Source organism: Saccoglossus kowalevskii, chromosome 22 (genome assembly GCF_978046115.1).
Source record: "Saccoglossus kowalevskii chromosome 22, keSacKowa6.1, whole genome shotgun sequence".
NCBI lineage: Eukaryota > Metazoa > Hemichordata > Enteropneusta > Harrimaniidae > Saccoglossus > Saccoglossus kowalevskii.
Window position 1 is genome coordinate 27,163,456 of NC_140662.1, and position 15,019 is coordinate 27,178,474.

Here is a 15,019-nt window from a genome sequence, read left to right on the forward strand (position 1 = left end):
AATTTTTCTAAAGTCATTGCTTCCCTATCAGAATCAAATAGTACACTAGATTTTTCCATCTTGGGATGTGCTCTATACATTAGTTGACTACTTACGACAGTTCTCTTCATCAGAACCAGGCTCCCCATCAAGACAGTCATTTCTACTATCGCATAGCCAACGCTTTGGTATACAGTTACCATTTCGGCATTGAAATTCAGATGCATGACAACCAGAAGAAGGACGAGTTGCTAAGGAGATAAATTCATTATTTTAATGATGATTTATCAATGAATTATTCATCTGTAAATTATTAATCAAATCCTTTCACATGGTTTAGTTTCGATTTGTGAAAATTTACTTAAAATAAAAAATTTTGACAAAATATATTCAGTTTCTGATGATTCTGCACCACGACACAATGAATAGTGATGCTGTGATTATTTTCACATTTTCTGGTTTCCCAGATGGTATCTCTTTAATCACAACTACATATATGTGATGGCATTTGAACTTGATCATTTCCTTCCCTATATTGATGTATGTTATGAAAAAGATCATTGTTTTCACAGAAGTTTTATTACCACCATTTACTCTTTGTCATTTACATGGCGTAACCTTGGTAAAATATCAAGAATTTGCAGCGCTTATGAAATTCCATTTTAATTACATTTAGTAGCTGACATGTGTAGCATTGCAAATATGGCAGCATATATATTGAATGATCTCTACCGATATGTTAAACCTGGTTCTACTGAAAACTTTCCTCTCATGTGTTTATACACTGCACTTAGTTCACATATTAAATCTAATAATAAAAGGAACTTACGACAGTTTTCCTCATCAGAACCATCTTCACAATCAGGATCTCCATCACATACCCAATTTTTGTTAATGCAACGTGGATTACTACGACAACGAAACTCTGTATCTTCATTACACGTATGTGTGGGACAGCGTAGCTCATCAGAATTATCTGCACAATCATTATCTGTTGGAGTTACAAAGATGAAAAGAAAACATAGATGATAAATATAATACAGAACACAGTTGCTGTTCTAGAATAAGACTTAATTAATAATAATTTTATGTATTCACAGTGTGAATTTGAATAGCATTTGGGTATGTTGTTATTCCTACTCTATTGAAACCTGGAAAAACATACCGGAATCACATTTCCAATTTTCAGGAATACATCTTCCATTGGAACAAGCAAACTGATTCAATTCACAAGTTGGATAACCTGAAAATAGAAACACCCATGCTAGTTAGTATGCACAATTTGAAAAGAGCTTTGTTTCAAACAAGGTAATGACTATCTTCTTTATTTATGTATTGTCACCTGCCACTTGACAGCTGTCACCTGACAAACATCACAAGTCACCTGACAAATACATCAAGTCACCTGACAAATATCACAAGTCACCTGACAAATATCACAAGTCACCTGACAAATACCACAAGTCACCAGACAACAACATAATATATAAGTGCACAGTTACTTACTGCAATTGTCTGGTTCATCTGAATAATCACCGCAATCATCATCACGATCACATTTCCAATTTAATGGTATGCACTGCCCAGTGGCACACTGGAACTGAGTGTCTAGACAAGTCCTTGCTGTGGAAGATATTTATTTATATAATCAATAAAACCTTGGAAAACTAACATATTAAAAATTCACACCAAAATATCTAAAATGTCTCAACCCTTTTTGTTGCATAATTTATTCTTTTTTATGTATTTCTTTTATATTTTATTTTGATAATTTTGTACCAAATGGGCATATTATTGGCTACAAGTCTTGGTGTTTGAAAAAGTATGAATAAATTATGTTGGTTTTAAATTGTGAATAATAAACAAAAGTTGACTTTGCAGCTCAAAGGTACATGCAAGTACGTACAAGAATGCAATCTGGTGGTGACAAAAATTGTACAACTCACTGTAGTACCAAACATGGTTAAACTCTGGTGACCTTGCCCTTTGTTATATAATATTATATTCTATATCATAGTTTGTTTCAATATGAATATGCATTGTCAAAATTCAAGTTTTAGGATTAAAAACAGCAGTGGGAAAGCAGTTTACCGAATGTCCTTGATTGATGTAAATATCTTACAAAAACATTGGTGCCCAATTAGAATAATTATTTTAAGGGACATAATTTCTAGCCTTATTCAAAGTAATTCAGATATTTTAGTATAAAAACAAATGCCTCATATCTCAGAAATAGTGCTGCATTTAGACGTGAATGAAACCATAAAACATGCAAGATAACAGAAAATCTTAGCTGGTTTTTGCCCAAGTATTTTGTACAGGTATCTCTGTCGAAAATTAATGATTTACTGAGACAAGTATGAACTGCCTCATTATATTCATTGTATTATTTGAAAAGTAAAAACGCTCTCTAGGAATAACTATCTTGTTGCAAGCTGTGCTTTGAATGCAAATCTCACAAAAATGCACATATTTATGTATTTTGTACATAACTTATTTGCTTTAGGTCTTGATAAAATTTTAATTTAAAGCATTTAAAAAATATTTCTGGCCTGGTCTGGAGATGTTCCAACAAATAGTGTGGTGCCCTTTTTTCTCATCTTAACAGTATTTTGACGTAAACAAAAAAGCAGCTTTTTTCAAACAAATCAGAAACTTACCATTTAAATATTTGGCTTTATGCGGATTTATTACACTTTACAATAGCTGATGTGTTCAAAATTAAAAGTCAAGGAGTTCAGAAATTGTTTCCACCTACTTGTACATTTATATATACATACAACCCGATATCAAATGAATGGTATTTGCATAAATTATGCTCTCACTGGAGGTTAGAAATAACTTACCATCACATGATTCCTCATCCGAGTCATCTGTGCAATCACTGTCCCCGTCACAAAGCCATCGTTGAGGGATACATTTGTTACCAGTTGCACATTTGAATTGATCCACTCGGCAAGTTACAGCAGCTGTAACACAAATCAAAAATTCTATTTAGTTAATGGACTTCTTTATTGAATATTTTCATTGATTATTTAAAAAAGGTTTGATCAAATTTAAAATGCTATATCATCATCTTCATGTTATCATTATCATAAGCTAATGGCTAATATGATAACAACAAAAAAATTATGGTAACCATACAATTTGTGAGAAACAAGAATATCAAAAATGTCACAGAAAATGGTCAAAATTTGGGTTTTTGCACTGTTTTTTTTATGGTGAAATTATTTGTTCATATCTTGCTTGCTGACACAAGAAGAAAAAAAATCATTAATATTTAAATGAATAATGTTTAAATATTACTATAAAGTTTGTTATTCACTGAAAAAAATTAGTCTACACTTTACATTCAACTCATTACAAAAATCAGTGAAAATAAACTACATACAAAACAGCTAAAATGTCTTGTCAGTGAAAATGAATCCCACTTAAAATAAGTATTTTACAGTAAACAAATTGACAGTTGGGTTTTCAGTGTTATAATAATATAGTTCTCCATTCTATTCAAGGTAAATTTCTTTACCATAATGCATTTCACAAATGTGCAATACCATGCTCAGTTTATTTCTGTTGAAAGTAACATGTTGATGTTACTATTGGGGATGTAATTTGTGTTCATTTAACCTTTTTACCACCAGTTCTCTGTTCATCACAAATTCACAAAATAGTCTGCACTTTTCTTCAGATTGGAAAAAAAATAGTTTTTTTGAATGAGAACTAAAAATTGACCCAAATTTTGTCTGTTAGCTCCAAATTTAGGGTTCCTTTCCAGAAATATTGATGATTGTAAGAAAAAAAGTGCAGAAAAATTTTGGCGAGAAAGTCTGTTGGTGAAAAGGTTAAAATAGTGAAAAAAAAAATTTACATGCAGAGAAAATACCCTTCAAAATGAAGCTGAAACACTCAAATGTCTGTCAATCTACATACGTTAGAAGTATTTTATCTACTCTCATGTGTATAAACCAATAATTGAGAGTTCTGAATCATTAAAATATGACTTATTTTGACTACAGTATCACCTCTGTCAATTACCTAAGTATATGCACTACTATCAGAATGAATACGGCACTTTAATCGTGATTTTCAGCAAACAGCGATTTTCTGTTCCCTGCCAGATATCGCATAAAGTGTGAAAGAGGCAGTCTAAAAATCAAATGATTTAATTTGAATTTCTTTCTTCATAGTTTAATGTCAAAATGCCAATCGTTCTGAAAGGAATATGGTAATGAGATACCCTTACTTCATTAAAATTGACCACCATCAAATGTGTATAGCACATTATGAAGCATGGAAATACTAATAAAATACTTGTGTGTTTGTCGCATCTCATGGTATGACATGATGCCATTACAACACTGACATTTGACGCAGGATGTTGCAAGGAATGGAAAATGGTCTATTACAGAGCCTGAAATTCAGTGATATAATGTTATCATACATAAATACGCTGTCGTACTGTGACGTAATATGTTTACATTTTTATCAACCAGCATGTGAATATGTGATAAGTAATGTTAGTCACTGATTAACATTGCCAATAAGTCGTTTTATTAACAGAGGCGATCAACACAATTATTTTATTTTCGAGTGCAAACGATTAGTTTTTGCCAGCCAGTCACTACGTACACACATTAACACAGTATGAATCAAGTACAACGGCATATACTAACAGCACATTTCTGGTTCCTCATCTGAATTATCAGTGCAGTCATTGTCACCATCACACTTCCAATCCATCAATATACAGCGTCCATTGTTGCATTCAAACTCATTAGCATCACATGTTGGACTTCCTGCATCATCCGGATCATCTGAGAAAGCAACATAAACATAGAATCAGAGGAGCTTGAAAATCTGAATGTCAGATTTCTAGTGATCTGAAGGAAGAATTCATTTGTGTGCACAAAAACTGACAACCGTATTGAATTACAAACCATGTAGCATGGGGAACGGTCCAGATTTGTAGCATAATACGAGGTTATTACGAGGATACTGCAATGTATGCTTTGCAGTATTCTCATAATTGCCTTATTATTATACATCTTTTCCTCCCTGGAATACATCATGGGAAGGTCGAAATCCAAAATGTTTAAAACAGAATCAGTGAACTTCTTTGTGTGGAGTCCATGTTTGTTTTTATTATTAGAGGACGCTTAGGCATATAATCATTCCATATTTGGAATTCGCATTTCCTAATATGGTAGGATGCAAATACCCAATGCAATGCTGCAAAATTACGGCATGCTGTAACTTATAGTATTACGGTGACAGGTTTATAACAATTATTTGTAATCTCAGAATAACCGCATGGATATTATTATATTTTGCATCCATATTGGACCTTGCCATACAAGTTGAACTCACCTGAGCATGTTCTCTGATCTTGAGTTAATACTTGACCATCTGGACATCCACAAGTTTTACCAAGCGGTACAGCTAAACATAACGCTTCACATCCACCGTTGTTTGCAGAGCATTCATTGGTTCCTGTAAAATGACCCAGGTGTATTTCAAAATTTATCACATTGTCCAAATTTTTGGCAATTATGCAATTCAATGTCGCGAATGCCTATCACAAAAACAAAAAGTGCTGATTTTATGGTTTCTACTTACCTTCCTGGAGTGCTTGGTCATACACTCGGATCTCAAACAGAGGAGCATTATCAGTCCTCATTAGCGTCAAATCCCGATTTCTCAAGTTATAACGGTAAATTTTTCCTACCCTGTACTCAGTCCAGTAAAGATTACCATCTGAAAAAACCAGACCAAATGGATGGTCTAATACTCCTACTGCACCAATACTCTGCTTTGTAACAATCTGAAAACCCAGAATAATTTTAACCACTTTAGGAAGAGAAAGCAATTTTCTAAAATCTTTTTCGAAACAAAATTTCGAAACATATTGAATTCCTGTAGCAGTGGAATCCTAAAAATCCACAATGAGCATTTTATTGGGATCCTAGGAAGTCACAATGAACATTTTACTGGGATCCTAGGTAGTCACAAAGAACATTTTACTGGGATCCTAGGGAGTCACAATGAACGTTATTCTGGGATCCTAGAAAATCACAACGAACATTTTACTGGGATCCTAGGGAATCACAATGAACATGATGTATGATGTATGTGTTAAGTTTGATTGTAATTGTTCCAGGCGTGTCTAAGATATAGATCTGGATGCACGCACGCATGCATGGATGGATGGATGCAAAGAGGTTATTCCACAAATCCTCATTTTCGGACGAGGTCTGAACGGGAATAAAACTAACTAATTACCCTGGTACAAATGTGTGTTACAATTACAGTCACAAAATATCCATGTCAGAATTTCTTTGCAAAAGTCGACCATCACCTCGCAGTTATGTAGATATGGTTGTGTTTGAATTTTTACCATTTTTGGGTGTCATTATTAGTCATTAACCATAAAATCTGTATTAGAAGCCACATCTATTCTTTTTGAACAATTGAAAACCAAAAAATCAACAATTCTCAGTTGGCACTGCTGTGAGGATTTTGTATAGGAATATTTTACAGTTCTGGTACTGTTCTTTCTTTCCTTCGTTGTTTTTTCAACATAGTTCTAAACACTGCTCACAGTCAAGGTCAAGGTCACAGCTATAGTACCAAGCACTACACACAAATTTTACAATTGTTTGAATTTACTAGCTTGTCTGTAAATCCACAACTGTTTTTAACATATCTCTAAAAAACTGAATGAGTGAGAATGCCCTCAACTTTCAAATATTTCTGTGAATTACATTTAAATATAGAAATCAATATTCATAAGTTTTTTAATTCTATTAATATATGCAAATACAATCAATATAATTATTTCTTACCGTTCTTCTGTCTGTACGGTTCAATCCAATGGATTCTATGGAATCAAAGAAAGCATCACACCAGTACAATCTCATGCCCCGCTTATCAATTGAAAGACCATTCGGCCACAATATATTTGTGGCAGAGCTTACAAATGTGAGCCGATCACCACCATCCATTTGAGCACGCTCAATCTTTGCGGGATACTCGTCATCCACATTTTCTGCCCAATTGGCCCAGTATAAATAGCTGAAATTTAAGACATCTTTATCACATTTCAGAACATGCCTTCATCAAAACATGAAAAAAATACCAAATGACTGCAATCAATAACTTTGATTTGATTTGATTCAGACAAATTAATGAGTAATCAAACAAAGAAATAGCAGCAGGTGTACATGTAGAGTACTGTAGTGCCCTTAAACAGATTTTAGTTCAGTTGGTAACCTTCTTTGAGATTCATAATAAAATCACTGAAAAGCCAGTTGGGTGTGAACATAGCTCAATTAATTACACAACGTTCTACGGCTTAGTTTACGATGCTGGAGTTCAGTATTACCGGGTAAGTCAATAATGAAACAAGTCTCACCCATCAGCGGGATCAACCACAATGGCACGGGGGTGTCCAATATCTCCAGTGATGAGGGTCTTTCTATTAGAGCCATCTAATTTAGCAACACTTATACTCTTTAATCCATCGTCTGTCCAATAAATATTCTTACCCATCCAGTCGACTGCAATACCCTCACAGTTATTAATTGCTATGGGACAAAGAACAATAGTCATTATTATGCATTGCAATTGAAATAAAGATAAAATCAAAGAAAGCTTAGAAAAAAAACCCATGTGCTGAAATACATGAAATACAAATTTGGAATACTGTATTTATTACTATATTACTACATTGCATCTCTCTTTGGGACTTCAGAGTGTTGGCGTCACAAAAGAATGCGTTTCAGTGGAGGAACCAAAGGATTCGGTCGGGGTGCAAGATTTTACTCCAGACTCTGCTGGCTCTGGTCTCAAACACCGCCCACATCAACACTGTCTGTGTGTTTTCCCCCTACGTCCAGCACTCGGCTAGACCAGGAGAGTTATGCAGTGGGTACCGCTTTGGATCTCGCCTGGAAGTGACAGCCCTGTCGAGAATAACTGCTTCAGGATCAGGGGGGGTGAACATTGGGTCACTAGGATCGATGTTCCCCCATAACCCCTCAACGTGTCTCAGGGTGTCATTACGATTAACAGAGTCAGAGGGGCCGCCCGAGGTTGCACCCGCCGTGATGGCTGGGCAGGTCACCTCTGACTGCGTCTGCGAGTCCTCGGAGAAGTAGAGGGAGGACTTGAATCCCTTATCACATAGTCCAACAGACTATCCCTGGCTGGCAGAGTGCGGGGGGGGGGGGGGGGGTTGTTGTTGTTACAATGTCAATGTACAACCCCATGTCCTGCTCTGCTTGGTCCCCTTCGAAATCGAAAGCCTGGCCACCTGCTAATTAATATGCAAATTATTGAAACAATAGGTAGAACAATAGTTATTGTTATGCACTTGCCAATAACAAACATCTTTAGTTATCAATATTAAGGAACACATACAGAATTATTTTACAAGCTATGACATGTTATCATTAGTAAAATTATTTCTCACAAGTTTCTCACCTGTCTCAATAATAACGTCTCTCTCTAGAGAATCTTTTTTTTGTCGACCAATCGTAAACCTTGTACTATCTGAATAATATATATATTGCTCCTCAGCATAAAAGTCAATTCCACGAGGATTTCCGAGATTTTCAACTGGGATCATCAATTCTGAATTATCATCTGGAGTGAAGGAAATCCCTTTTATGGTGCCTGGCTGACCTTTACCATAAAACAGGAAATGACTCGAAGTTTGTGCTGCAAATAAAACAATAAACTCAGTGTCGATGAATAACACAATAAGTCCTGACCCACCACCAAATCTATGTGTTTATAAAATACATTGACTGTGAATACTGAAGCTTTAACGCAAAATTGGGAAACATATATCAATATCATTGCAAATTAAATGCAACATTTAAACATGCAGTGCAAAAAAATTCCTTGTCTATTCTGTAAAAACTAAAAACATATTCATTGAGCTTAGATTCAAAAGTTATTTGAACTTAATTCAAATTCAACTTTTAAAGTCGTAATATAAACCACAAAAAATCCTGGTTATAGAAACTGCATTATACAAGTTGTGTTTTATTTGTTAGGTAAATGTGAATGTCTGGAATTATGAAGCATATTTTTCTTTGTTATCAGCAAGACTTTAAATCCTGCAAAACAAAATGCCACAGTGACTGCAATTTTGTGTTGATAAGTATTGTGTATATTTGTGTATCACCATGTAAGCTGTTTGCAAAATAAAAAATCAAAGAAAATAAAAATCAACAAAAAATTAATCATGGAAAAAAAAAACATTATTTTTAAAATTAACAAACACTGCGGTTTATATTACGACTTCAAGGAATTAACAATAAACTTGCAAGGATCAATATAAAAGATACAAAAGCATATTATTTTAGTCAATTTAACAACCAGAATGAAAAAGTCATACATACATCATTAGAATTTCAAAACTATTTCTCTCAATATTTCTCTTTAAATGATTCACTAAATTTACTGAGAACTTTGATCCTTGCAATTCTACGCTGAATGCATTTATAAATTGTTTAAATTATAAATGTATATAATTCTCATTGAGAATAACTTCAATTCATGTTTGCAAGCTTAACATGAAAATACTTGGGTACAAAAGCAAAAGGCGTAAAGAATGAATTTCATTCTCAAGATGCTTTTTTTTGCAAGACTACGCATAACAATTCTTTGCAAGTTTTACAGAGTATGCTAACTCAGCAGAAGCATTGCTGCAAAGTAATGAAAAATATAGCAAAGATAAAATAAAGGAAGAAATTAAACTTCAGAATAATCTGCTACAGTTCAGAAAGCAAATGTCAGATTCGTTGCTCAACGGAAAATTGAATTTTCTAGCAAAATGAGAAAGCGATTGCAACTTTTATTATGAAATATTAATTTTGAGAGAAAAACTTTTTAGTTCTGGTTATTTTTACCAAATTGAAATCAAAGACTGAAACAATTTCACTCTAAGTAATGTTAGACATTGATTGTCACGTCCTCTTTATGCTAAAACACAAGTATCTGACATTAAAATGGAAATAAAGAGGAACAATAAAAGAATAACAAGTGTTACTTCCTGCAAACATCAGGTAATATGAGAATAAATAAATAAAAGTACCTTGTTCTGGAAAAAAAACAGATGGGGTGTTATGAGTTAATGAGAGAAGAATTGAATATGAGTGAATATCTCAGTTTTAACCCCACCCCTCCCTCCTTCCTTCCCTCTCTCTCATCATTATGATGATGGGTATGATGAACGCACAATCCAAATAACAGAGTGGTGGCGTTAAACTTTGTATTTAAATAGTTTGGTGTATTGCCTGAATGTCATTTTTTTTGGAATTGCCATCAAAGTGCTGTCATCATGTTTGCCATGCAACAACAGGGGACTAAACCATTGTTTAATGGCACATAATCTATTATGCAAATGTAGGGCCATTAGAAAGCAGTAGAACACAACAAAAATGTGCAGTGGGATTTTATAATAATGAATACGGTATTACAACCAAAAAAATTCATAATGAAGCTATTGATTATGCAATGAATTACCACAAATTGTATGATATATTGGCTTCACGCGGGACCACTAGTACCGGTACTTCATTTTACAATGAATTAACATATAAACTCAAGTTTGATGATACAGTGGCTTTATGTGTGACCCCCTAAGAGGTCACACATCCTGGTACTTTCTTACAACAACAAATTAACTATTTACCAATAATACCCTGAAAAAATTCCTTGATATAGTTTTCTTTAAATGCTATGTACTTGCATGTGTAAGGGTAATTATCAACAATCAATCAACAGCAGTACAAGAAATAAAATTGTTCAAAACGTCTATGTGATAATTTGAGGCTATGACGTTTGGTTTAGTTATTTGCATAACGATATTAATACATTGTATGGAACATCTCATGAGTATTTAGACTCAGTTCCAGGCCTAGCAGTTGAGCAATAAACACCTTGGCTACAAGTGCTCCTCTCCAGTGCGTTATTCTCCTCCCAGATTTGGTGACCAATACTCACTTGGTTCACTCTACCTTGAGAAGTCTATTTTCAGTTTACAGTCTCATAGCCAGAATTTAAACCACCAAATTTTGTCATTTTTATGTTAACTAACTATATTAAAAAGCAAACACAGAATCCAAAACTGCTTGATAAATTTGGTCAAATATTTTGAATGTTGATGATTTTTTTACAATATCAAGAAGATTTTGACAGAGATTTGTAACAGAGTACGAAACTAGATTATTTAATTACATAACATGTGATTCAGTGTCAGCATTCCAAAGTACAGGTTATTTCACATATATTACATGTACCATTGGTAGAAACGATAATAAATATACGCAACATTGGTGACATGCAACAAAGATCACACAAGACAAACATACATGCAAAATGTGGATTTCTAGTATCTTTACATATTTCTTGAATATTATAAGAATCCACAATTTTTTGTTATCAAACTTTCATGGTTGCCAATAGTGTATATAGCATTCTGCCATGTTAAAAAGTTGATTGAAACTCTGAATGGATCTTCGTTGTATATCACCATAAACAAAAGTTGCAAAACTTCCATTTTTATCTACCCATGGCGTTAACTAATCATACACCATTAACCATGCAATGTGGACAGTTAAAGAACGATGGGTTCATGACGCATTGAGTTTGACATGGTTCCCATAGCAACATGTACACAATGTATAAAATCACAGGTACATTACTTGGGGTTTGCAACGCGCATAGTACTGTATGGCGACATCATGCCAAGATCTCATTCAAGTCTCGTCTCGTAGATAGCGAGACTGAGGCTACGACCTTCTGACATGAGATAGGCGGTTTGTAATAAAATAATAAAACATGTATTACCACATTCATAGTGAAAAAATGTAATACATCGAAAATGTACAGAAAATATAGTTACCTCGGGCATGCGCATTGGCGTTTTTGAATGCTTATGTTTGCGAGTTTGAACGCTTATGCGAAAGCGAGATTGAAACGGGATCTTAGTATCATGTCACCGTAGTTTCAAACCCCAAGTAATGTACCTCTGATAAAATACATTGTTCACATAAAATTCAAACACGAGCAGTGTGACAATCCCCACCCTTTAATTTTGACAAAAAAACCATGCAGACAATAGTGATTAGCATGCACATATGAAAATTTGAAGATACTATGTTGTCATGGTTACAATATTAATTATAAAGTACTGTAAACTGTAAAATATTGTGCTACAAGTAATGTTCAGAGTCTGGTTTCGGCCACTTGTTGATATCAAATTTCTGAACTCATGAAATTCAATAAAATTTGAAATTGTTTGATTGTTTGTTTACAATAGTTTACAAAATCAATACTGCATAAATTTAGTTAAAAAACTAAACAAATTTGGCTGCTCACTGCAATTGAGGAATGCAACTTCATCATACATCGTGGGGAAGGTAATAATAGGATTTTAGTGGAATTTTCAATAAAAACTGATTTAATGTACAAAAAAATAACAAGTTACAACTGATTAATTATGACCAGATTAAAAGGCAGATATGAACTAATATTAATTGAGAATTAAGTGGACAAAATTCATTGGGGGATTATTTATTTTGTGGTAGGTGACAAATTGGTTGGCAGTAAATGAATTCATTATCCCTCCCATGTACACTATGCTTACCTGAGCATGTCTTGCCATCCCTCTGCAGAGTGAATCCAGCGGCACATCTACATACTTTAGAATGTCCTTCTCCAATCAGACACACATGATCACAACCACCATTGTCAGTTAAGCAAGGATGGTCAGCTACAAACACAAATATATTGGATATCATCATTATTAATATCATATTATTATCATTATTAATAACTACTAAGATAATCATTGTTTAGCACCCTTGATATCATCCATCAATATCAAGATAATCAACCATTATCAAGATCATTATCAATTATTATCAGATAATTATCATTGAAGATTATAACCATAATTATTATCATTTACGTTATCTAAATCATTATCATCTAAAATCATCACCTTCAAAATCATCATTCATCATCAACGATGATCAACAATAATCATCATTATCATCTAGATTATTATCTAAATCATCACTGTCATAATCTTTATTTGAACTTCAACAGCAATTTCAACAAATTGCCAAATTTTTGTAGATGGATATTTTGTAACTTGAATGTATAACATGTATGTTTGTTAAGGTAGCGAGAAGGGAAATTTTCACTTTTTTCTTGATTTTTCAAAAATTTATAAAACGGCTACTTTAGACCTTGATACATCACCCTAGGTTTACAAAAGATCGAAATTGCAAAATAACGTTGCTCAAATTAGTGTTTTAAAGCGCTAGCAGAAAAGACTACAACTGCCGTTTCGTGGATATTTGCATAGTGTTTATCTTTGGAAGGACTTAAATGATAACATCTTATCTGTATACTCTGTTGTTGACGATTCTGATATAACGGGTGATAAGCTTCCCGTCGCAAACAATGTGTGTTTATCTAACGTCCATTGTCAGCATTATTGTCAGTCGAGACTTCGTCGGAGAAACATGGTCATACAGTACTCATTTCGCCCAACCTTCCGCTTTTATATCGTCCGCTTATCGCTTAATTTCCGACCACGCGGTCTTGTCCGACGGGAAACCGACCGCATTTTAACTTCTTTTTATTTTTTCGCTCGCACGCTCATTGAAAATATTGACCGCTCGCCCAAACACTGAAAACTGGCACATGGGTGATCGAAATGGTGGTTTTGATAGTAAAGTGTGAACATACAACTAGTATTAACTATTATTAAATTCTGTACGACACTTCAAATCTAGTAGTTGTATGACACTTGTATCGTGAAAGCAACTGAACTGGGACCTCTTGTTACGTGTTTTGGGTGCTTGTTCTAGATGTAATATTTTTATTTTTATTTTAATGAGACAGTTACGTGAAAAAAAGCCTAGGTAACTCCTTTTGACAGAGCAGAGAAACGACGAAATGTTAGTGATTAATTCCAAAAATAACGATATCGAATCCACATCGGTCCACGTCTGGTAAAATTTGACATTCAATTTTTAAAATTAAGTCACGATCATTGAATGAGCTCGGTCTATACCGTATACGTACCGCAAAAGTGTTCCCACAAAAAATATTTTCGACTAAAAACGGCCACATGCCCTGAAAAAATCGAACAGAGCTTGACATGTATGAATAATTTATTGGGTTTAAATGAAAAGCGTGTCAAATTTAGTTATAGCCATAACTATTTGGTGGCCAGTCGATGAACAATTCAAAGTCCTTCAGAGCTGAAAATCATCGACGCTACTCTGGTTTACTTTATTTCACAACTTGCAGAGAAAACTGATTCGCGTGAGCTCTAATGTATCTTGGCCTAGTATTTTCTTTTTGAACTAAGATCAAATTCCATCAGTTTGTCAAAATATATGTTTTTCAGCGAATAATTTTGAAGCCTGTCACAGCACAAACAACTATGTGAATCGACGCCGGTGATTGGATTGTACGACGACCCTTCAATTAGCGTCAAATATGCTTTGTTACAACATCATTGATTGGCTGAGAGTCACCTGATCGGAGCACGAACTGGGTCACAGAACCATATTTGTCCGTATTATCAACAGGACTTTGCAAAATAACCACACCCACATTTTCAATCATTTTTAGCGCGGAAGTTGCCAACAAATGTAAAAAAAATCGTGAATTTCATGGATTCGAATAAAATAAAGCAAGCGATTGATAAGGATGATTATTAATATTTTCCCCGATGCTCTTCGAATTTTTATTTTTTTTATTTCAAGGTAAGAAATGGCTAGCTGAAGTTGCATCGTCTTCAATGCGGTTGTTTCACCGCGAACAACTCTAGCTCTGTTTTGGGCATGGTTTAGTTTTGCGATGTAAAATAAAATATATATTAAAATAATAATGCTTGATTAATTATTTGGGGTTTCAGCCCACAAATTACGGACATGATCTCCATGAATTACGGTCAATGTTTGTCTTCTCTCGGCTGATTGTCACGGTGTTGATCGACGCCCTTCCT

At 34.2% G+C, this 15,019-nt stretch overlaps 1 protein-coding gene across 1 annotated transcript in view; it reads right to left on the minus strand.

Annotated features, from left to right (window-relative positions):
- LOC100368132 (prolow-density lipoprotein receptor-related protein 1-like) overlaps window positions 1-15,019 on the minus strand; it is a 202,734-nt gene that overhangs the window by 118,187 nt on the left and 69,528 nt on the right. The window contains exons 12-23 of the mRNA XM_085495859.1: window positions 12,638-12,763; window positions 8,461-8,697; window positions 7,391-7,562; window positions 6,822-7,050; window positions 5,596-5,800; window positions 5,347-5,469; window positions 4,653-4,793; window positions 2,826-2,948; window positions 1,486-1,602; window positions 1,145-1,222; window positions 809-970; window positions 96-230 (exon numbers count right to left, since the gene is read on the minus strand). Coding sequence (XP_085351985.1) covers window positions 96-230; window positions 809-970; window positions 1,145-1,222; window positions 1,486-1,602; window positions 2,826-2,948; window positions 4,653-4,793; window positions 5,347-5,469; window positions 5,596-5,800; window positions 6,822-7,050; window positions 7,391-7,562; window positions 8,461-8,697; window positions 12,638-12,763 — 1,848 coding nt within the window. The remainder of the gene's footprint in view (window positions 1-95; window positions 231-808; window positions 971-1,144; window positions 1,223-1,485; window positions 1,603-2,825; window positions 2,949-4,652; window positions 4,794-5,346; window positions 5,470-5,595; window positions 5,801-6,821; window positions 7,051-7,390; window positions 7,563-8,460; window positions 8,698-12,637; window positions 12,764-15,019) is intronic.